This window comes from Anabas testudineus, chromosome 5 (assembly GCF_900324465.2).
Source record: "Anabas testudineus chromosome 5, fAnaTes1.2, whole genome shotgun sequence".
In the NCBI taxonomy this organism is placed as follows: domain Eukaryota; kingdom Metazoa; phylum Chordata; class Actinopteri; order Anabantiformes; family Anabantidae; genus Anabas; species Anabas testudineus.
This window is the reverse complement of record NC_046614.1, coordinates 24,215,236-24,239,583: the sequence shown is the minus strand read 5'-3', so window position 1 is coordinate 24,239,583 and position 24,348 is coordinate 24,215,236. Positions and strand designations below refer to the sequence as shown.

The 24,348-nt window shown below is 39.2% G+C and overlaps 3 protein-coding genes across 5 annotated transcripts in view; all 3 read left to right on the top strand.

Moving 5' to 3' along the window:
• The first annotated feature begins 1,079 nt into the window (after positions 1–1,079).
• LOC113153516 lies at positions 1,080–7,980 on the top strand. Its single transcript, XM_026347178.1, has 6 exons — positions 1,080–1,107; positions 1,514–1,828; positions 6,121–6,180; positions 6,447–6,524; positions 6,622–6,665; positions 7,726–7,980. The coding sequence occupies exons 1-6, from the start codon at positions 1,080–1,082 to the stop codon at positions 7,978–7,980; spliced, it is 780 nt and encodes a 259-aa protein (XP_026202963.1).
• Positions 7,981–9,396: 1,416 nt separating this feature from the next.
• Positions 9,397–15,384, top strand: LOC113155360. 2 transcript variants are annotated; one of them, XM_026350045.1, is made up of 8 exons: positions 9,397–9,492; positions 11,501–11,749; positions 12,037–12,351; positions 12,473–12,790; positions 13,016–13,069; positions 13,370–13,456; positions 13,772–13,824; positions 14,089–15,384. In XM_026350045.1, exons 1-8 carry the CDS (start codon positions 9,453–9,455, stop codon positions 14,386–14,388), a joined length of 1,416 nt encoding a protein of 471 aa, XP_026205830.1. In that variant the 5' UTR covers positions 9,397–9,452; the 3' UTR covers positions 14,389–15,384. The 2 variants fall into 2 exon arrangements, with proteins under 2 accessions (XP_026205830.1, XP_026205831.1); XM_026350046.1 differs by having other exon boundaries at positions 13,370–13,392; positions 14,089–14,389.
• A 4,828-nt stretch (positions 15,385–20,212) lies between these two features.
• Positions 20,213–24,348, top strand: part of LOC113155359 (polymeric immunoglobulin receptor-like) — a 4,489-nt gene continuing 353 nt past the window's right edge. The window contains exons 1-8 of one of the 2 annotated variants that reach the window (XM_026350044.1): positions 20,213–20,326; positions 21,205–21,483; positions 21,907–22,209; positions 22,341–22,646; positions 23,324–23,374; positions 23,512–23,592; positions 23,711–23,766; positions 24,053–24,348. The exon at positions 24,053–24,348 is cut by the window's right edge and continues 353 nt beyond it. In XM_026350044.1, the coding sequence (XP_026205829.1) occupies positions 20,287–20,326; positions 21,205–21,483; positions 21,907–22,209; positions 22,341–22,646; positions 23,324–23,374; positions 23,512–23,592; positions 23,711–23,766; positions 24,053–24,348 (1,412 nt within the window). In that variant the 5' untranslated portion in view covers positions 20,213–20,286. Of the gene's footprint in view, positions 20,327–21,204; positions 21,499–21,906; positions 22,210–22,340; positions 22,647–23,323; positions 23,375–23,511; positions 23,593–23,710; positions 23,767–24,052 lie in introns of both variants that reach the window. The other variant, XM_026350043.1, reaches the window with a different exon arrangement.

Here is a 24,348-nt window from a genome sequence, read left to right as displayed (position 1 = left end):
AGTGTGTACTACAGCGTAGGTGGTGTCATAAACAAGTGGTGTGTGTGGTGAGTATAAGAATGGTTGAAGTATATATATGGTCATATATGTAGTATGAATAATGCTGATGAGGGTGAGTAGGTACAGTAAACAGTGACAAATACGGCAGTGATGTAATATTATTGTGGTTTCAGTAGGATCACAGAGCTTTGAGAAAGAAGCTCCTCTAACTTATCACCCTGCCTCTTACAGTAAAATGGTTTCTACACATAGTTTGGTTCGACGTAGTAATGAATCCTAAAAAACGGACCATGTGTCACAGTTATTCTTATTCTAATACTGAATATTATCTAATCTAATATCTCTATAATATGTGTTTTCACACAGTTTAGGTTTTGTTCACATTACTGAACATGAATTATTCCAGAATCTGAAGCATGAACTGTTTTCTTTGATCTACAGTCTATGAAGCCTCATCTGAAGTAAAGGGACGTGCAAAAGGATGGTTTGAATTCACCTGCAAATATCCCGACACAACCATCACTAGATACAAAGATCCTGAAGTAGTTATTGCTAAAACTAAAAGAACAATACGAAGCAACAAGAACGACGAGTGGGAAAAGAACGACAGAGTTTCTCTGTACCATGATACAAAAAACAAAAACCTCAGAGTGGTCATCAAACAACTTGAACAGGAGGATTTTGCGGAGTACGAGTGTAAATTTTACCAAGGACACAACTCAACATTAGAATCCAACAAAGTGGAACTGGGTGTTGGTAAGAAGTGCAGCAGCATTTTTCTGTACATTAGACTGATTCTAGTCGTGTTGTCCTCACACAGTTTGGATCAAACATCATCTCTTCTTCTTCATATTGAGCACAAGCTGGTTTTCATCACACCAGTGCTCACATTCCTCAGTCTCAGAGAGATGAACTGAGGAGCTGCTGTGACCTCAGATACAGAACAGACCTTTCAATTAATACATGTTGGATTAGCAAACTGGAGCTTATCTCCACATCCAGCAGCTACAGCCCAGAAGTCACTGCTCAAAGCTTGTTCAACTAGAGCTCAGTTGAACAAGCTTTGAGCTTATTTCTTCATGATTCTTGTCTCACCTATTTGTCCAGGTAAGAGAAACATATCAGACAAAGTAGAAGAGCAGCAACATTTTCCTCTGAGAGACTTTCATCATTTATTTAGAGTGATGTTTGCTTCTATCTGATCGTGATTTCTAATATTCACTTTATAATCTCTATGTTTGGTCTCTGGGGGAATTATTTGTCTGTTTAGCTGCTAAATGCTCCACTTTGTTCACCAGCTGGTCTCTAACTGTGTCTGTCTGCTGTTTCCTGTTGTAGTAGACCAGTGAGGAAGAACCAAACAGTAGAGTCATGGTCTAAACGTCATGTTTTCTGTTCTCTATTTCAGTTCATCATTAATTCAGCCAATTAAATTTAAAATATTAAAAGTCACTTAGAACAGATTCAGACAGGACAGAGATTAAAATTTTTAATGTACTTTTTTTGTCTTCAGATGACGAGGTCTTTCAGACATTTACTCAAACTACGTCTAGAACAGCTGAAACCACCATCACATGTGAAAACACAGGAAACAAACATGACGTCCAGGTTTTCTGCAAAGAGAACGATTTCATCTGTGAAGAAATTTTATCAACAACATCTGTTTCAAAGTCAAACGGGACGTTCACTCTCATAAAGTCCAACAGTGGATTCAACATCTCCATCAGTGACGTGTCCTCACAGGATGCTGGAGTCTACTGGTGTGGAGGAAAATCAAATGATGGAAACTACAGAGCAGGTCTGAGAAAAATACAACTGGAGGTTAAAGGTGAGTATCAGACATTAACTACACATTTTACCAACAGAGAGAACGTTGGTTACGTATTGTAACCCCAGCTTCTATGAGTATAGGCGTAGCCCTCTAAGAGCTGTCGCTATTGGGTTTATCCCCGCGCGCATGCGCAGTCGTGAAGAATTCTTTCGCGCCCTGTGCCAGCACAGGGCTACCTCACTCAGGTCCGCCCACAGAGTATAAAAGCCCTGCGTGACCTGAGAACTGCTCCCCAAGTCAACTTTTACTTCAGCCGACATAGGGGGAGCCAGTGAGGCCCGCATCTTAGAGGGCTACGCCTATACTCATAGAAGCTGCGGTTACAATACGTAACCAACGTTCTATTTCGTATAGGCTTCGCCCTCTAAGAGCTGTCGCTATTGGGATAAGGGCGAAGCTGGATGTAGTCAATGCCTCACTGGACCACCCGAGTCCTCAAGCACCAACAACACCAGTCTACCCAGACCAACCTAACAAGGATGTAATCAAATAAGCCAACAAGGTCTTCTGGAGAGCCGTCCTGTCCAACACAGACGGTGTCACTCATGAAAAAAAAAACATCCATTCTCATAAGGAATCAACACACATCATAAAAAGACACATATTGTCAGGATGTGCTATGAGAATGTTCCAGTTTACATGCAAGCACATCCCGGCAGCGTGCGCTCTGAACTGACAGAGCTCCACCGGTCGTCATGCACGCTCAGCACAGAATGAGATAAGGAGGATACCGACGTATCCCGCAAGTAAAACGTATAAAAGGACACGGGGATGCCCACGATGCCGCTGTACATATATCCTCCACTGATATACCTTTGAAAAAGGGCTGTGGAGGTGGACATGGTTCCAGTGGAATGAGCACACTACGCGGAGGCTCTTTACCCGCTGACACATAAGCCTGTGTGATAACTTCACACAATCAGTGAGACAGCCGTTGTTTGGTCAGAGGTGTCTCTGACACCCTTTAAGAACCGTTTAATCAGTGGATGTGCAAAAACAGTTCTCTCTCCAAAACCCTCATGGCAAGATGAGATGGCTGCGGCATATGTTTTAACAGAGCCAGCTCCCGATCTACCAATAACTGAAGACAAACCAGAATTTGGGGAATGAAGCAATGGAAGAATGGAATCAGAGGAATGGGAGGGAAAACATAGAGAAGGACTCTGGGCCATGGATGGTGAACGAAAGCATCCACCCAGAGTGGAGGATCGTCCTAACCCAACTCCAGCGATATCGCGGAAGTGATTTTCCCGTCGCTGGGCGACTGTCCGCCTCGCGACATCAGATCTGCGGCTCGGTTCTCTTTGCCGGGGATATAAACCGCTCTGATGGAGCGGAGCTTGCTGTGGGACCACAACAGCAGATCTCTGGCTATTTCCAGCAGGCGGGCTGAGCGAACACCGCCCTGTCAAATTGATGTAAGCTGCAGTTTATGTGGAGAGACGGCGGTCTTCTCCATCTTCCTCCCACAACCTGAGACAGACACATGCCGCCCCAGCCGAACAGAGACGCGTCTGTGAACACCGAAATGTGTGACGCAGCTCCGTCGAGGGGAAACTTCTGACGACACACGGGGTTTTCCAATAATTCAGATCCGGATCGGATCCAAGTGGAGACGGCACAACCACCTCTGAATCCTCCTCATATGAAGAAGACCGAGGGGAACCACCACATGACTGGCTGACATCATGCCCAGTAAACGCATCACTGACAGAGCTGTCACTACAGAGTGAGGCGAGATGCGCGTGAGGAGAGACGAGTGCCTCCCGTCTCGCGGGAGAGAGTGTCGCTCTCATGTTGCATGAATCCAAAAACACACTCCCAGATAAAACAATAAACTGGGAGGGCAGTGGGGAACTCTTTGTCCATTTATGGCAAAACCCAGCAGAGACAGGTGTTCCACGAGCTGAGCTGTGTGAAGCTCTGCAGTTTCTCTGGAGGAAGCCATCAGAAGCAGGTCGTCTAAATAAAATAAGACTCTGATTCCCCTCCTGCGTAACGGCTCCAAGGCTGTTTCTACACACTTGGAAAATGTGCGTGGAGCCAGTGAATAACCGAAACAAACAGTTGTAATGAAACTGAGCCCTTGGAAAAAGAAGCGCAGGAATTTCCTGTGTTTTGGAATGATATGCACATGGAATAAGCGTCTTTTAGGTCGATTGATGTGAACCAATCGCCGGAACGAACACATTCCATCACGTCTTATGGTGAGCATGTGAAACTGTCCTTTTATAATGCGCTTATTGAACAGAGACAGGTCGAGTATGAGTCTCATGCCGCCCGTCCTTGGAACAAGAAAATAGCGCGAGTAAAAACCCTTGTTTATCTCGCCTATAGGGATTTTGGAATTACACCTTTCTCCTGTAGTTCTGTCAATTACGTCTACAGAGCGGCTGTCTCCGCCTGAGACGGCATCACAGTCTCCACCACTCCGTTGAATGGAGGAGGAGGAGAGGAGAACTGGAGAGTGTAACCCTTTTTTTTTTTTTTTTATTACACTGTTCATCCACCTGTTTAGAGGAAGCAGACTACGCCACACCGAGTAACACTCTGAAAGCGGGCGAGCACACTTTTGCGGAGCCTCCGTGAACATGGCTGCCAACCAGAGAAGAAACCTCTCTCCGCCGCTGCGAGAGCTGTTCTTTTAGTGACCGCTCGTCGCAGCCCATGGGAGGGCGGAAGCGAAAAGGCTGTGAATCCAGAGAAAAACGTGTCATTGTCTGAATCACGCCAGAGGGAAAAATCACCGCTAACACTTACAAGAGGGAAGTGTGCTCAGCAGCTGATGACAACGTGAGGATGGCCGCTATAGCCTTGCCGATTTCATCCGCTGACTCGGCTGGCAGCACTCCAGGCTGCGCAGCGATGGAAGAAACAGAGGAGCTGAGCAGGGCAAATTATTGATGGCAGCTGCCGTCTGAGCGGCACACTAGTGTGTGCAGTTGGTGAGGCGGGCGGTGACTTGGTCACGGGAAGATGGCGGAGTAGGCCGACGTCTGCCGAAGAAGGTCGCCTTAGGGAGGAAGATGGAGGCTAGACTCAGCTCTAGCGGTGGAACGGCAGGAAAGCCACGTTCCGTCTCCCTGTGAACTCTGGTGAAGGGGTCATAACGAGCCACCGGAGCCTTCAGCTTCCCAGGATTCTGACCGGCCTCCGATAGGAAGGAGCGGAGGGCGGGAAAAGTCGGCCATAGCGGAAGGCGTTAGCCTCCTGTTACTGCGATAAATGTCGCCGACCATGTCGCTGGAAGCAGGTGCAGGAGGCTCTGGAGGCAGAGGAATACCCTTCCTGTCAGCCACTCTCTTAATAATCTCGGGAAGGTCCCGGAGAAGAGCACCGCAGGCAGGCAGGTGGCCGGCAGGCGGGAGAGAGGAGACGGCGTGTCGCCGTGCTGGCTGAACCATCCTGTCGTCACCCATGTCTTCCACGAGGAAGAGGGGGAACCAGGAGGGGAGCCAACAATGGAGGGAGCTGAGTCAGGGGACTCTTGCCCTGCATGGAGCTCGCCCTCTGGGCCGGGGGGGTCCAGGCAGTTGATAGCTTCTCCATGTGGAAGCTAACTGGCTAGCCCAGCTGTCGCCTTCATCCTCTCGGAGCGCCGCAAAGGCGCCTACTCGTCGCTGCTTCTCCTCCAGGGGCAGACGTGCACAATAGGGACACGTAGCCCAAGGAGTGAGGGCTAGCTCGACCTGTTCGGAGCCGAAGCAGATTTCGCAGCGAGCATGGAGGTCTTCATCTAGGATGAAGGCGGTATAGCATCTTGGGCACAGCCGGACCCCGCCAGTGGAACGTAGAGTAGAAAACATATTCTTACCTTCACATGGTGACTGCATAGCACGCTGAAGTAAAAAGGGGAGCAGTTCTCAGATCACGCAGGGCTTTTATACTCTGTGGGCAGACCTGAGTGAGGTAGCCCTGTGCTGGCACAGGGCGCGAAAGAATTCTTCACGACTGCGCATGCGCGCGGGGATAAACCCAATAGCGACAGCTCTTAGAGGGTGAAGCCTATACGAAATAGAAGTTAACATGGGAGAAATATGATCTCTCTTCCTAATTCCAGTCAGAACCCTGGCTGCAGCATTTTGGATTAACTGGAGGCTTCTATGGAGTTATTGGGACATGGTATTCCATAGATCCTATTTAAACCACAATTGAGACAAACAGTTAAAAAAAAAACACTAATAGTTAAAAGTGTCACTCCATATAAAACAAATGCCAAGATCTGTCAAATTGTATTTTTTTAATATAAAATATTTTTATTAATACATCTTTAATATCAACCTCTACAGCGTCTGTTTCTCCAACTCAGTCTACGTCTACTAAGACTCCAGGTGGAAAACCCACTGCAGGTCAGACTGTTTCTATGAATCCCTGTCAAGCTGGTTTCAGTTTGGACTCATGACCAGAACATCTGATGAACATCTGATCATGTTTTCTCTGTTATCAATCACAACAACAGCCTCGATTACAGCTCCTGATCCTTCAGTCAACAAAACTGCTTTTATTTTGTAAAACCGATCACAGAACGAGGAAGATTAAGTTTACATTACTGGAAAACAAAAACTGATGGTGGTTGAATTAAAGATCTTTGTTCTTGGGTGGTTTTGTCTTGCAGGTAGATCTTATATCACAGTCACAGTCGTCTTTGTAGCTCTGCTGGTGTTTTTGATCATTTTGGTTGTGGTTTACAAGAGTAAGAGTTTTTTATTCTTTTTTACAGTGAAACACATTTTTACAACTGGAACTTTTTTTTTTTATTTCTTACATTTTGTTTATTTTTTCTCTGCCAGGAATAAAAAGCCAAATAAGTAAAGAATCACAAACCAACAAAGAGGTTAGTGTATGTATTAGTTAATTATCTGTACTATGTTTGTTTCGTCATCTTTCTTTAATAAAAGTTGTGGTGTAGGGCTGCAACAAAAACACCTGGTGAAAAATCAGGGTCTGAACAGCTTTTCTGCCTGATTCGATATCCTGCATCTCCATCACAATATGGTCAAGTTAGCAGTAGCATGAGATCCAAAATCAATCCACTCTTCTCCACTGTGTCCTCCATGTTGTCTTTCTGTCTGCTACACTGAGCCACACTCTGAACAGCCCTTCAGGTATTAGACATTATCTAATTAGAAGTACAGTACCTCAGCACTGCTGCCAGTAGTGTTTAAAGAGTCTGGATTACAAGAGGAGTCTGCAGCATCTCTTACATTAAGATATAAGTAGGATAGCAGTGCTGCACAATTAATGTTATTTCAATTATTCTAGTATTCTACGCTCATGATAAAGAGTTGACCACTCTCTGTTTAGGCAGTGGAGAGTGTTTCCAGTGTGCAGTGATAAATGCTATATTATATTGAATATATATTCAATATAATATAGCATTTATCACTAACATTATATTAAAACTTAGAAACACGGAGTGAAGACAGGGACCATTATATTGGGACTATTATAACTGTAATGTGCTTTTTACAACAAATCATGCAGGTGTAACTTCTTCTACAAAAGTATAGCGATACCCAGACTTCCCTCTCCCCAGACAACTCCTCCAGCTCTTCTGGGGGAACACAGATGCGTTTCTAGGCCAGTTAAGAGACATTTTCAGACTTCCCTGGGGTTCATTGTCCAAGGATTGGGTCACTGAGGCCCCCTGCCTCGACTGCCACCCAAATCCACAATGCACCAGCCCCCTATGGTCCTACCTGGAGGTTGTGGGCCTATATGAAGACGGGCCCACATTGCTCCTTCGGGCTGAGACAGAAAATATATTTATGATTATGATTATATATTAAGATCAATGATTATGTCAAATTGTTATTTAAGAACGTCAGCATGATTTAATTCTCACTGTTGCTACTGGATATTAACTATTTATTCTGTGTTCCTCATGCTGACAGGATCATTACTATGAAGAGATCCAAGAGCGCCCCCACAAGTCAGACTCAAGAACTGCTATGAAAATGGTTTATGCCACTGCAAACTTTCCCACAAACCCCTCTGACATCATCGATGACTCCACAGTCACCGCTAATAACATATATTGTACGGTGGGGGAACACGAACAACACTCCACGTACTCTACTGTAAATAACTCAACTGTATTTAGTGAAAACCCTCTCTATTATACCGTCAACCTGCCTCAAAAGGTCTGAAAACAGGATTTGAAGCCTTTTATGTATAATTTGAGAAAACCTCTGAAACATTTTGCACAGTTTGAAGTAAAGTGCAAGAATAAATAAATTACTGAACAGCCCTACTGGGCACAGATCCAAAGACCCAACACCAGAGCCTCTGTATGAAGTGTGTTAATATCTATTATTCAAAAAGTCAAATATTTCAGAGAAGACTCAAAATTACCACAAAAGGTGAACATGGATCAATGTGGCCCCATTAGTAGTAATTCTGTGTCTCTTCTGGTGTGAGGGTCTTATATATATATATGTATATATATTTATGTGGATTGTTAACAAATACAGCCGAGTAATTAATTTAGGTTAGATTTATTTTAATATTTATTGTGTATTAAAGGTAAAAACATTGACAGGCTAAGCTCATAGAGGTAATCCACAAAGAGGGTTAGTGCTTTGATTTACTGTTCCACTAAAGTGGTATCACCTAGAATGGCATTAATAATAATAATAATATTAATAATAATAACAACATTCTTTGTTATCTAGTAAATTGGTTGGACAGCTGACAGACTGTACATATCAGGATGACTACAGGGTTTCTGTCTTATCCAACGACACCTCAACAAGTAGCCGGGAGGCATCCTGACATCTACAGGTCAGACTGTGTAGTCTGCACTGAATAATTGAACTGAACAAGATTCACTGAAATCCAGAACTACTGGTTTAGAGTTTAGCTAAAGGCGTGTTTAAATAAATACAGTAGACATTGTACCACTCGTTTCCTTTTTGGTATTTAGAAAATACCTTTAAATTGTTTTATAGACAATAAAATATACTCATGTAGACAAATACAAACTGGAACTCTGAGGAAAATGCTAAATATGATAGCAGTTTGATTTTATCTGTTGTAAAGTAGTAAAGACTTTATCCTGTCAAAACCTTTTGTTGCCTCCCTCTTCGTTTATGAGTCGCAAAATGATAATACATGTTATCACTGTGTTTAAGTTTTCTATTATGCTTTGATTTGCTTCTATATTTTATCTTAAAAATCTCCTCAACAGTCTATTATGAGGTTCTCATCTATTAGCACTGAGCTTCCACCCTGCATTAATAGTGAGGTTAAATGAGGCTGTAAATCATTTGTCCATTTGTTTTTCAATAAAAATTCATTTTATTTACTATTTTTAGTAAATAAATAATATATTTTTATATCTTTAAGACTGCCTGAATTTTCCTTTGGTGATAAATAGAGTTTGTCTTATCTTATCAAGTTATATAAATTTTATCTATTTAAACTATTAAGCAACAGAATGAACAAAAACGTTGCAGAACTGCTAATGGTGGTTAAATAATGTGCAGTAAATCAACTTTGTTGTAGTAGAACAGGAAAATGTTCAGAAGATGGCAGGAAACAGAAGCTCAGTCAGTAATTAAAAAGAGGAACTGGGTTTTTCAGTTTCTCACTGAGGAACTCAGCATCTAAGAAGAACAAAATGAAGGGCTCTCTTCTACTCATCCTCTCACTGTTAACAGGTAAAAAAACATGTCTACTACCTTATTAAAAATATTAGAGATTTATTGGAGAAGCAGAGAGTTAGAGGTGAGATAAAAAAAACAAACAAACAAACAAAAAACTCAGTCAGCCCTTTGGTGTGGTATCCATTACTGCTATTTCTATATTTCTTTAGTTGAAGAGTAGTTTTGGAGGTTGTCACATTGTCTGTAACCTTACTGCCTTCATCATATCTTCAGAATACATTTCTGCAGACGACTGTTATACTAAATACTATTACTGTATATCCTGCTATTTAATTATTTTCGTCCAGCATGTTTTATGTCACCGATTTCCGGCTGCGTCTAATGCATCATCAGAGCTGATGCTTTGAATCTGATAAAGCTTATATGAACGCCAAACAACTCAGTAACATTTTTAAATCTACATTAACAATGTTTTGGTCGTTCAGTGAGCAATGTACAAATGTATCTCTTATCTTTTGAGTCCACATGATAAAATGTAAGCAGTTCTAGCGTTAAATTAAAATTTGTCTGTATGAATTTTGCATTTTCACTGTCCAGTTAGCTCTGCTGTCGGCCTCCACCACCACAAATAAAGAAATGTTCCCATTTGTACAGTGATGTATTAAAAACATCTGCTTGACATGTCTAGAAACCTGTGTTGTGCATGAACACACTAGAAGAGCACCGTTCATTGACCACACTCATTTTTCAGTGAACAAAATCAATTAGTTTGCAACAAAAGAACATGAACGTCACTTATATGCAAAGTGAACATCAGCAGTAAACAGTCTGTTTACTGTACATCCTGACTTTCTGGTCAGTAACCATCTCTCCCTGGCTGCCTCCTGTCTTCCTAGTAGTTCTGTGTGTACTTCACTGACTCACTAGTTCTGGACTCTCCATAGTGCAGGTCAGTTGCAGTACACAAGTGCTCAGTTAACTGAAGAAGGTTGTGAATATACTGTACATAAACAGTCATAGTGAAACGAGAAAATAAAGTGTAATGCAGGAAACAGCTGCACACCACCTAAAAGTGTTAAAAGAGGAACTGTGTTTTTCCACTGCTCACTGATGAAATCGACTTCTAAAGTGAACAAAATTAAGTTTTCTCTTCTACTCGTCCTCTTGCTATTGACAGGTAAAAATGTCAAATGTCAAGTAACCTAATACAGATATTAGAGATTTGTTAAAGATAGGAAATTCAGTAAACTCAGTCTAGTATCAGTTACTGCTCTTTATATATATATTTTATTTTTCCACTGTTACAGCCACAACGGTTGACAAACTAAAACAGGATAAAAATGTGTCTACTATTTTTAATATTAATTGGAATACATACAGATCATTCATAAAGTACCAACAATGATAAAACTGTTGCAAGTAACAGTGGACACGGTACCCTGAACTACACCTATATAAATGTTCTAGCTGAATAATTAGTGACAAAACTGTACATTTAATTTCTGTGTATAAAAAAAATACCTGCTAACCTATGTAAATGTGTGATTATTAATCCCATATCTGTATGATCTTAGATTTCTGTGATTCCAAAAATCATTATAATCACTTACAGCAGATTTAGAGATGTCATGGAGAAAACAGAATCACTGAAAACCTCTGCATTGTTCAGTTTACAGCTGCTGCCTTTCTAATTATTAAAATTAACTCACGATAAAAAAATATTTACTCATGGTTAAAATCACTCCTGTGCCTGTTTACTCTGCTGTTGAAGGTGTGCTGATGAGGTTCAAATTTCTACCTAGTTGCACACTAAGTCAAACGAAGGCATAAATTTATACAACTAAAATGTCAAATAGCAGCTCAGGTCACTTGTCAGTAACATGTAAGTAACGTGAATTCAATTATTTAAACAGATGAAAGAAACCAAGTGAAACGTGTGTGATTTCTGCAGGTTGGTCTAGAAACAGGCTTCAACACAACACTTCTCTCAGTAACCAAAAGACTGTATGGAAAGGTAAAATGACAGAGTGACATTATGTGAACATTTCTCTGTGATCTACAGGTTGTGAGGTCTCGTCTAAAACAAGTGCATGCAAAGAAGGATGGGCTGAATTCGACTGCACTTATGACAAAGTTCATTGCAGACAAAATCTACCTCTCAAAGGCAAAGACAAATATCAGGGAAACTACGGCAGATCTTCTCCACAGAATAATAAAAAAAAAAATAACCTCAATAAATGTGATGGCAGTCAGAAGAACCTATGTAAAAATTTCCAAGGATCTAACTCAAAGAAATCACAACTGGATTTTGGTAAAAAGACATTTTTTCTATAATCCATTTATATTCATGTAAATAAACGTAAAAATAGAGGTGATAAAATATAATGTAACCAAATTAATATTTAACTTTTGATTAACCGTGAAGATCAAATTGCAATTAAGGAGATGAACACAACAATATACCCTTTGTGTCCCACATGAATGTTGTATTTCATGTTGTTTGAGTTTATTATCATGAGTTATTATTATCACCATCGTATATTAACAGAGATTATACTAAAACATTTTGCTTGTTTTACTTTCCTGTTTTGTTTTCAGTGGTTGATACCTGCCCTCACGCATTTAATCAAGCTACATACAGAAATTCTAAAACCACCATCACATGTGATTATCCAGGAAACATACACAGTGGAGGGTTTTTCTGCAAGCAGAACAATTGTTGCTGTGAAGATATTTTATCAACTAAATTGTCTCAGAAGTCAAATGAGACGTTCACTCTCATTAACACCAGCAGTGGCTTCAACATCTCCATCAGTAACGTGTCCTCACATGATGCTGGAGTCTACTGGTGTGGAGTGAAATTAAAAGAAAACAATTACACAGCTTTAAGAAAAATACAGCTAAATGTTACAGGTGAGTAAAACACAACTGTAGCTTCTGAGGTTTTTTTACTGAAAACTTGCCCACTAGTATTTTTAGATGGCTGTCACTAATAAAGACTTCTTTGGTGCTTTCATGTCTTTGTCTTCAACAGATATTATAAAATTCACAAGATCGGTAACTACTGGACAGAGTTTCTCATACTGGTGTAACTATAAAAAATGTATAAATGCTGCTTCCACTACAATATTCATCTGTAAAGGAGAAGATCCATCTATATGTCAAACCCTAGTGACAACAAATTCCATCAATAATGGAAGGTTCTCCATTAAGGATGAACAGAAGAATACAAATATTACCATTACACTGAGAGATGTAAGAGCAGACGATGCCGGGACATATTGGTGTGGAGCAAAAAGCACCGACAACAGACACAGCAACTTGTTTTGCAACAGATTCCTGATGAATGTAGGTGAGTTTGTTGTTTTATTCATGGTATCTGATCCTTTTTTAAATTATTTTTTTATATATTAATTATAAAATATTTACTGACATTTAGTCAGTGTTTTATGTAACAAGTAAAAAAATTAAGTATTTTTGGAAGAAGTGGAGTAAAAAGCTAAGAAAGCAAAGATTTCTATCCTGCTGCAGAACCAGTTCATTTCTCTGCGTCTTTAATCAACATTTTGCCTTTCAGTTACACCAACACCACCGACATCAACCCAGTCAAATACATCTTCTGCAGGTCTTGGTAAGAGAGTTTGATTACTAAAGAATCTAGTAAATTAATTATCTACAAAAACCCTACACCCAATAAATAAGAAGCTCTTCGGTCTTTACCACCTCTCCCCTAATTTAGAAAAGTCAGAAGTAATTCAATTTAAGAGCGATAAGGAGCTTCACATATTTGTATTTGTACAACTATATATATATAAATTCTTTCAGCACTAGTTTTTACAATTTCTGTAAATTGCCACAGCTTTGGTTGACAAATGTACATAAACCGTTTTAAACAATGATGCATTTTGAATCCTTTGTGTTTATCTTGCAGGTGACTCTCTGGTCGTCACTATTGTGAGTGCTTGTGTAGCTGTGATGCTGCTGCTGTTTGTACTAATTTCGATCCTTCTCTACAAACGTAAGAACATGAATGACTTGTTTGCAGATAAACATTTAATACACTAAACTCACAGAAACACAGTCACATACACTTTAGTGCTGTGTGAATATCACAGCAGACTGTGACAATATTAGATTTCTTTTCTGGTGGTTATAACATTTTACATAAAGCCAAATAGAAAAGGTCACCAACACCTTGAAGGTCAACAGGAACTAGTTGTAAATTAAGTTGATGAGAGAGGCAAATATTTCTTAATTTGATGAAAGCTGGTCAAATTAATCCACTTTATATCTTTTGGTTGTTTATTTGACCTCTTCCTCGGTTTTCTTTCAGGAATTTCACAATCAAAAAATACAAGAAATGGATCAGCAGCACAAATCAGAGAGGTTAGTGTACATGTACAGGTGACATTTAGTTTTTAAGTGTTTAGATTTAGATTTAGGTGAATTATAATGTCTAAAATCCAACTGGCGAAATCATTTATTCTCTGCTACATTTTCTAGATACAATGGACTGAGTTTGAAAAACAAAAGATAAAGCAGGATACTCAGTTGTTTAATGAGTACAAACATTAGGAAGATGCACTAGAAATATAATCTGTATGTATCGTGCTAACTGTTCAAATTGTATTTGTTGTTCTTTCCTTGAAGGATTACATCTATGAGGAGATCCAGGAGAATTTCCAGAACACAAACTCAGGAAATGCAACGACAACCATTTATGCCACTGCCAACTTTCCCACAGACCAGTCAGACTCGCTGTGTTATTCTACTGTACAGTTTCCAAAAAGCTCTGACAAAGCTGAGGCCCTGCTCCCCAAACCCAGCTCGTCTATCTGTGACTATGTTACTGTGAAGTACACAGTAAGTCCAACCTACTCTACTGTCGGTCAACTATCCAGCTCTTCTCAGCCTCTCTACTCAACAGTCAATCAGCCACAGCAGCAATGACAAACAGTCAGGTCGGGAAATCAATCAATCTGTGCTGTCGGTGAGGGAGTATGACTGTAGACTTTGTGTTGTGTGACTGTGAAACGTCAAACATTTCACATGATATTAATGATAAATTATTGTTACATACAATACAAATTCATCTTTTTTATCATGGAGCTAGAGCACAGTTTGTATTGTTATATAATGTTAAATATTGTCAAATATAATAATGTTTGTATGCAGTTTGCACACAAACACCTAATAAACATTTAAGCTGAATTCATAATGTGACATCTGAACTGAAATGGGTTCATTACAATCAGCCTGCTTCAAAGTGTAAAAGCTAAATATAAATCCTCATCCTGTCACATTGCTCAACACACTGAAGATATATTATTCTGTGCTGCAGGTAAATGTTGCCCACATTTCCTTTCTAGATAAAAACAGAGCTGTTGTTTGTTGAAGGGTTGGCCAAATGAAGGAAGCATATACAGTATTTGTTTTTTCATGCAGTGTTAATGATGTTGCTCACTGTCTAATCGTTTTACATGCATTATGCAAGACAGATTCACTGATTAGGTTGAGGGCAACCAGCTCCAGATATTTGCAGAAGAGGCCACACATGAAACAGGAACCACACGTGAAGCTCAGCATAGGCAGACATGGAACTGAGATCAGCGGACATGTTAACGACTGTTCAAGATGAATGCATGGCCTCCGGCACTTGAGTTTAGAACAGGTTACAACTAAGTTACCAACAACTAATCCAAACTCAACAATGATCTGTTTGATGTGTTTCCTGAACGCCTCCTGTGGGACGCTACAGATAAACCGACACTATTGATAAATAAACTACCCCTTTTATATCTAGGGCAGGTATGGTAAAGATTTGGTTAGGTTTAGGCACAGTCTCTGGCATGGGTTACAGTAAGTCTTTTCTTACAGTTGGAGGACGTCTCATCATTCAATGGTTAAATTTTTTTTTTTTTTTTGGAACTTTGAATTTCCTGTGTATGGAAGCTTCTAAATAAATAAATAAAGTCACCTTGGTTGTAATGATGCAACAGCCGTCCTAAATGACCACAGGTTAATTAAGATGCTCTAAAACAGTTTAAACAAAAACTAAATGTTATCAACTTCATGATGGAGCATTATGAGGCTGCATATAGCCTGGTGCAGTATACAGTATACGGTAGACCCACATCCTGAGAGTTAACTCATTAGTGGCTGTATGACTCATCTCAGTTCCTGAATGTGCATTTTGTACCACATGACTGATTCTACTCATTCTTATAAATCATTATGTCACTGTGCCTTTTACACAATTTGCATTTGTGCCCACAGTGATGTGTGCTAAACATCTCGTGGTTCAAGACCAGCAGAGTAAAAAAGATATAAAAGATTTCACAGAAGTACTTGACTACGCACAAATACCACCAGTGTGCATGTTGGTCAGAATCACTTTCTCAACTACAAATAACACAGTTATTCCTTAAAATGAGTCAAATTACTCAGAGAAAGATAAAGTAACTAACAGCTCATGAACTTAGCAACACATTAAACCAGATATTTTGTCAAATATATTTCTAATGTTTTAAAGACTGTTGGTTGTTTTGATGTCAAAAAGGTCATATTAACAGTAATAATAATAATAACAATAATAATAAGCTGTTTGTGACAAGCAGCTACTGCAATACTGTAGTAAAGTCACTTTTCAAGAACTGAATCGGAGACCAAGCATTTGTGGGGCGGTGGAGGTCCTTAATAAAAATTCATGAACACTAATGAGGTCACAGATTTTTAAATAAACTTCTCTGAATCATCAACACCCCCAACAATGACTTGTTTTCAGATGTTCAGAAGTATTGTTGGTTTCACAAAGATTCAAACATGAGAATAAATACACAACTGTTGTTACCAGCAGTATTAGTAGAAATTAGACAAACAGACGACAACCTACTGGAGATTTTGTACATGGCTTTGTTCTGTAGGTGGAAACTTAAAAGAGTTGTTTTTGAACTTTGTCACGTACTGTATCTCACCCCCCTAATTATATAATGTTGTTATTACTATATTCTATATTATTTAACTATAGATTATTTTACTCTGGCGTTTACTAAATTTAGATTATTTGTATTTTCTCTTTTCTTCGACAGATAATAGGTGTGATAAATTTAAACTGCTTACACAAAAGCCAAAACCACAATCACATGTAAGAACCAAAGACAACATTTGGAGGATAAATTAAAGTTTTTCAGCAAAGCTAGTGATTCCAGCTATGATTCATTTTTATCAAATCTGATCTGAGATACTCTCAGAAACCAAGAGTTTCAGATTGTCCATCAGTGATGTCCTGAAAGGATGCCGGTGTCTTCTGGTGTGGAGTGAAATCAAGTGACAAAATATTATATATTTTATACTATAAAATATAAAGATTGAAAGTGAGTAAATTATATTTTCAGACTCTGAACTTTAGTCATTCAATATGGCCTGACGGAAATATGATTCTTAGATCACAGGCAGTGACATAAGTTTTCTGTCAATATTTTATTTATATTTCTACAGGACTACTAAAAGCTCAAGATCCCGACTGGACAGAATTTCTCACTATAGTGTAAAAAATGCTACCTATACAAAATTGATCTGTAAGATGATATTCCAAGAATAAAAGGTTTTCTATGAATGCTAACAGACAAATTTAACACTGACAGAAGTAACAACACTGGGACAAACGGGAGCAGAAAGCACCAACAACAGAACCAGCAACATGATCTTCTACAGTCAATTACTGATCCAGGGTCAGTTCCTAAGTTTTTAAGTTAATTAAAAGATTCCAAAAAGCTAAAGAAATATATGGTAATTGCTGCACTAGCCTATATTTCATATTATAAAATATTCATCATGTACAGGCAACACAACTTTGGGGTTATTGACTCTGTCACCGTTTCGGCCTGGCACCCGGCCAGCTTTGGATTTTCCCCAGTTCTTCCTCTCCCTCTGCCTCTTCTCTCCACCCACCAGCCACTTCTCTCCCTGTGATCCCCGTTGTTAATTGTAAGGATGGCAGCTGAAGCCTCATGAAGCTTCTACAAGGTTCATCTGAAGGTTGTGGGGCTTTGAAACCACACAGAACAGGGACATCTAGTGGTGAACTGCAAGTATAACATCTGCTTCAACAAGCCTCCTCGTCCTTGTTATACTTCAATATGTACAGAATAAAAAGCATAAAACAAAACAATTCGTGATCATTTATGTGAGAAGTGAGTGTTACATTGTGAATAACAAGTATAAAGTGAGAGGGTCACAGAACCTTGAAACCTTTATCTTCCACAATGGAAAATGGTTGTACATCCATTACAATCAGATCCACTAACACAGCATCAAGTTTTTGCCTCCTTGACACTGTAAAAAATTCAGTTTATCAAGAAAATGAATGATGAATGATTCGAACTCATAACTTTGGAGTCAAAGGCCACTAAGCTAATCAGTTATGTGACTATTTGCACCCACCATCAACATCATACAATAAATAATTACCGGCATAACAAGGATTGAAGGTTTGGTTTGTTGTCTGAGGGGTTCATGGTCAATCCATGGTAAAGAGCAATGAATTGAATTCAATTCTGACAGGGCAACAGAACTGGTCGGAAAACGTCCTTTGGGATTCATTTTGCTTTTATAGAGAATAGAGTGTTCAAACAGATGAGTGACCTCTGAACCCTGGTTCGACCAAACTCTGCGTTCGGCGCTTCAGACGTCATCATTCACATTATCAGTGGCATTTGGCACACGCCCCGGGACATTGTGCCGAACCACTCTGCTTCATGAAGGTAAAACAAGCACTGAAGCGTCCGTGTCAAACGGGACATCTCTAGTTAATTGCATATTGGCTCCACCTGTGTTCCCCTCATCCTAAAAAAACTCTCCCCACTGTCAGATTGTCGTCTATTCCCAACCTGCTTTCAGCCCTGCTCCTAACCCTGCCCCTAACCCTGCCCCTAACCCTGCTCCTAACCCTGCTCCTAACCCTGCCCCTAACCCTGCTCCTAACCCTGCCCCTAACCCTGCTCCTAACCCTGCTCCTAACCCTGCTCCTAACCCTGCTCCTAACCCTGCTCCTAACCCTGCTCCTAACCCTGCTCCTAACCCTGCTCCTAACCCTGCTCCTAACCCTGCTCCTAACCCTGCTCCTAACCCTGCCCCTAACCCTGCCCCTAACCCTGCTCCTAACCCTGCTCCTAACCCTGCTCCTCAGCCCTTTTCTCTTACCCCCTGGATCTTCTGTACTTTGGACTCTAGTTGCCCGTTTTCTGTAAGTTGTTTTCCACTGAGCAGTGATTTTCTGTTGTACTCTGGGTTCTTTTGTTATTTTGTTCCACGCCACATTAGTAGTTTAATGTTTTTACTTTGTCTTCATGTTTTTGACTGTTTTTGTTGTGTCCGTTGACACCCATCCCCCCGGGTTCCTTGTTTTTCTATGAATAGATCCTATATCCATTCATCCCTACCTCGTCCTTTTCAATTAATTGTGACACTATCAACTATCAGCAGTACAAGAATTTAACCCCTGATCCTGTGAGTGAAGACGAAAACGTTCTGCTTTCTGTGATGACTCACATTTTAAAGGCATTTAATGTACTTATTCTGTTAAAATGATCATTAGCTGTGTCTTTCTAAAACCGCCTGACTCAGTTTACAGTGAGTTACTATTTATGCTCTTCATTTCCTGCATTTTGCACGTTTCCCTTTTATCTTCAGAGGCTGCAGTGACGTGACTGCAGCACAATATCAGCAATAATCAACATCTCTAACTACTTCCTACTAATTTAACCACACACAAGATTCATGCAACATGTTACTGGTCACTGCAACTCTGATATATACTGGCTGACTCTGTCTGTGGAGAGTCTCAGTCATTCATTGAAGTTCAGTGACAACTGGACTTAAATTCATAAACATGTTACACTTCTCATCCACAAGGCTTCATCAGTTCTGAAACATCGTCACAAATGTCATATACGCATTATGATTATATGTATATTATATTATGTATATTATCTCTAAATAGAAACATTTAAATACATGTTTACAGTTCTCTGGAGTTACTGGAAGACAATTCAACAACTTCCCCGTCACCTTGTGGAACATTCAACAAACTGAAGGCTGAAATAAGGCGACAGTTCTTGTATATTGTAGATTTTCATGCAGTATAAGGAGGTCACTTTTCCTGGACTAGAAAATAAATTTACTAACAGCAACAACTACAGAACAATTGTAAATCATTTCATCAACATATTCATCTCTGTTTACCACCAAGTAGCCACTGGTATAGTACAGTTATTGTTTTACTACATTAATGGAAACTCTAGTGAAGTTACTGCAGTGAAGATTGATCAAAACATCAGGATGATTTTTAAAATGTTTTTTTTTTTGCAGGTGAAGAAATTAAAGTATAGAAAAAGGAAACACTGCAGTAAAGTTACACGATAAACTTCTACATCAGTCTTTTTCAAAGAAAACTGCACAAATACTCCAACAACCAACCAACAGCAGCGAAGAGGCTCTTCAAAGACCAGAAGGATGAAAAATGTAAATATCAATTAAAAGAACATCGTCAGCACAACTGAAGAGTTGCTGACCACCACTATTCATAACAACAACCTTAGACTAGTTTATAATCATCCTGTGTCTTGTGACAAACGTCTGATTAAGACACATAATGTAAAATTGTCCTGATGCTGTGACACGCAAAAGATTAGCGTCAGTGAACATAAGAAAAGGGTGGATCACCTAAATTTAAAACCAGAAAACCCAGCTGTGAGGACACAGAGTCACGTAGAGATCGACCAGCAAATACAGGAAGAAGCTGACAAACCAACTATAAGTAAATCAACTGAGGATTTCAGCATCAACAACATGAAGATTCTTCTTCTCTTCTTCTTCCCACTGATGACAGGTAAAACATAACAACATTAAAGATTTGATATAGGGGACGGTCACATATTAATGATAAATGTTAAATACTCATTTCAATACATGCAGGTGCAAGTTTTGTATTTTGCCGAGTCTGAAACACTAACAATGAACTGTACAACTATTTACTGATAATAACACCACTAACCAACAATGACAACTGGTTCACATAGAGTCTCAAATATACAAAATAAGAGGAGTGTTATAAATATCTAAGCTAAACTATGAAGTAAAGTACTCTGGGAAGAGCTTCTTCAGTTAAATGGGGTAAAAATACAAGATTTTTTAGTTTTTAAGTGCAGAAAGATTATGAAGAATTCTGTTTTCAGCTATTTTTGAGAGTTGATAGTGAGGCAGCTGAGAGTGCAGAGGTGGGTAGATCGTTCCACCATCGTGGAACCACTGAGCTGAAAAGTTTAGCCTGGGATCTTCTGAGGTGAACACAAGAAGTTGTTCACTGGCAGAGTGCAGTGAGTGAGAGGGATTGTAGACCAGGATGAGGGAGTTGAGGTAGACAGGTGCTGTTGACTTGCCTGATTGGCCACCCAAGTGGTCGGGACTTTGAACCTGATGCAGCAGCTACAGGCCAGTGCAGAGATCTGAACAGTAGTGTCCTTTTTACTGATCAAACATGAGACGTGCTGCTGCATTTTGGATCATCTGGAGATTTGATGGTGCAGCTGGTAACACCGTCAGTAAGACACTGAAGTAGTACACGAGATATGACCAGAGCCTGAACAAAAGTACTATAAGAGTAAGAGGCTATAACATGAAAAATTAAACCGAGCATAGATATTAGAGACAGTCAAGAAAAAGAATGCTAATTTAATCTGAAGTAAAAATAATTTTGTTTGTTTGTAGGCTGTGAGACCACATCTGGACTAAAGGGATGTGTGGGAGGATGGACTGAATTCAGGTGTAAATATCCTAAAACAAATGGACAAAGCCAAAGCATCCAAGTTACTTCCAAAGATGAAACCTTGGACGAGTGGGAAAGAAAAGACAGATTTCAAATGTACAATGATAAAACAAATAAAACTGTCAGAGTTGTTATCAGACAACTTAAAAAAACGGATGCAGGGAGCTACAACATCACATTTAACAACAGAACAGCTTGTACAGTGAATCTGGAAGTGAAAGGTAGTAAGAGACACGGTATTCATCTATTTAGAATTATAACTGTTTTTACTTTATCCAAGTACTTTAAGATTTAAGATGTAAAATAGAAACAGTAACATATTAATAACATCAGATTCATTCCTAAAAGAAATGTTACCTCCAATATGAACCTTGGTGCCATGTTAACATTTCTTCTCATTAGAATCATGATCAGAATCATGATCATCTTCTCAGACTGAAATACTGAAATAAAACACATACAACACTTAATTAAATAAAAATATTCCTACAAATACAACAAATAAAAACAGAACATACTGTTATTATTTATTTGACTTTGCTACTAATATTTCTAGTGAAGTCACCATCACATGCTTTTGAACATGTAGCACAGTTGTGCATTATTACATTTGAATAATTTGGATTTTATTTTCTCTTTGACAGACAACAGGTGCCAGGAATTTAATCAAACTGCCTACGAAGCAGCTAAAACCACGATCACATGTAACAACACAGCACAACACGTGAAAAACAGATTCTACTTTTTCAGCAAAGTCAATAGTTCAGGTTATGATGAAATGTTGTCAAACTGGTCAAACAGATTCACTCTCAAAGACACAAACAGTAGTTTAATACTGTCCATCAGTAACGTGTCCTCAAAGGATGCTGGTGTCTACTGGTGTGGAGTCAAATCAAAGGAAGGAAATTACAGTAAAGCTCTGAGAAAAATACACCTTAGGGTTAAAGGTGAGTAAATTATATCTGCACCTTCTGGAGTTTATTGATTTATTAATACATGACTGAAATATGATTTTTAGATGACATTAATATACCTTCTTTTTGTCAATGTTTTATTTATTGTCTCTTTAAATCTACAGGAATAACCAGTAGCACAGTATCCCCGACTATTGGACAGAATTTCTCATTCTGGTGTAAATATCCAGAGAATGTTAACACTGCAAAATTCATCTGTAAGGGAGAAGATCCGTCTATATGTCAACGCCTAGCGACCACAAATTATACCACGAATAGGTTTTCAATGAAAGACAACACAGAAAAGACAAATATCACGGTAACAGTGACAGAAGTAACAGCAGAAGACGCTGGGATTTACTGGTGTGGAGCAGAAAGAACCAACAGCAGAACCAGCAACACGTTCTTCCACAGACTGTCGATGACTGTAGGTGAGTTATTTTACTGTGTGGTTGTTCTGAGTGTCGGGTAAATTTAGTTTGCATCCCTGGAATCCTTAAAATACTTTAATTCTTGATTACTGCTGGACTGAAGTTACTTAAGCTACTAAATATACAGCAATTTTTTTTTTTTTTTCCAAAATGACTGTTAGCAGTATAAGAAACAAACCTGTTGACTCTGTGGGTGGAGAAACAATTCTGTTTCTAAATCTGCCTCAGGAAGAAGTGGTTTACCCTTAGACATGAGAGTCGCTGAGACAGGAAGCTTTGACATGCTCATGTTGAAAATAAAACTTCATACTATCCAGATAATGACTGTGGTTAAGCCTTATGAGGCACATTAAAATGACAGGCTCACATTTTTAAATTCTTTCCTAAAATACTTGTATTTTTACATTAATCTCAACATAATAGCTTGAGAATAAAGTTAATTTCAATTCATTTCAATTCAACTTAAACTTTGTTAAAAAGGCTTTTTTTTGTCTACATGGGCTCAGTAATTTACAGCACTCAATATCTTTCTGTTCTGAAGTAAATATCAGGCAGCAAAACCCTGCCCCCTAAATGTTATTTGTGAATATTTATTTTTCTCTATTACAAAATATGATTTAAAGCTTCTCATCCTTAACTAAGATGTGGTGTTTGAATGTACTTTTGTCTGCTTTCAGTAACACCAACACCACCCACATCAACTCAGTCAACTACTGATGAGCCTCCTGGTGAGAAAGTTACAAGATCTCATCACATATTTTAAAACACTTACAATTCATTTTCTATAAGGTTCCTCAACACAGACAGTTCTGAATGATGAGCATGTGTGTTGACTGGTTCTTTTCTTTTCTGGTTTATCTCACAGGTCGCTCTCACACCATTATGACTGTGATCATGTGTGCACTTCTGTTGCTGCTCGTGCTAATTTTGATCCTCATCTACAAAAGTAAGAACATTAATTACCAGTCCGCAGATGGGTACACACACTGGTAACAAAACCGTATTTAAGTACATCTCTGTCCTATGTAAATGTCTAAAAAAGCCTTTCTTCACCTTTCTTTCAGGAATTTTTTGTTCAACAAACAGAAGAAATGAAACAGCCACACAACACAACAGGGAGGTTAGTGTTATGTTTGTCTGTATGTGGTGACCTGAATAAATTACACTTACTGTTCAGATTAAAAGGTTTGGGTGCATTATAAACACCAACCATATATTATATATCATATTTGATACTATATAATCAGTATTATATTTAAATATCTGTTGCCAGCTCTAAATAGCATTAGATTCCATTCAGACAACCTTCACATCTTATTTTGTATAATAATGACATAAGAAACACTTTCTAAATTACATACTTATTGTTTGTTGTTCAAACTGTACTTTTCATTCTTCTCTGAAAGGATTATGACTATGAGGAGATGCAGGAGAGCCTCCAGAAACCAGGCTCAGAAACTGCAGCCACAGCGTTTTATGCCACTGTCAACGTTCCCACAGACCAGTCGGACTCGCTGTGTTACTCTACAATCAACTTTCAAAAAAGCTCTTTCAAAGCTGGTGGTGAGGCAGCGGCCCTCAAACCCAGCTCCTCCGTCTGTGAATATGATACTGTGAAGCACAAAGCAAGTCCAATCTACTCTACTGTCCGTCAACCATCCAGCTCTGCAGAGCCTCTCTACTCAACAGTCAACAAGACAAA

Excerpts from the sequence above, each read along its gene's own strand:
- LOC113153516 (XM_026347178.1), top strand. The coding sequence starts at position 1,080 with ATGATTCTTGTCTCACCTATTTGTCCAG. Across the intron at positions 1,108-1,513 it reads TGTCTCACCTATTTGTCCAG|ATGACGAGGTCTTTCAGACA; the intron begins GTAAGAGAAACA and ends TTTTGTCTTCAG. Across the intron at positions 6,666-7,725 it reads AATCACAAACCAACAAAGAG|GATCATTACTATGAAGAGAT; the intron begins GTTAGTGTATGT and ends TCATGCTGACAG.
- LOC113155360 (XM_026350045.1), top strand. The coding sequence starts at position 9,453 with ATGAAGGGCTCTCTTCTACTCATCCTCTCACTGTTAACAG. Across the intron at positions 9,493-11,500 it reads CATCCTCTCACTGTTAACAG|GTTGTGAGGTCTCGTCTAAA; the intron begins GTAAAAAAACAT and ends TGTGATCTACAG. Across the intron at positions 12,352-12,472 it reads AATACAGCTAAATGTTACAG|ATATTATAAAATTCACAAGA; the intron begins GTGAGTAAAACA and ends TGTCTTCAACAG.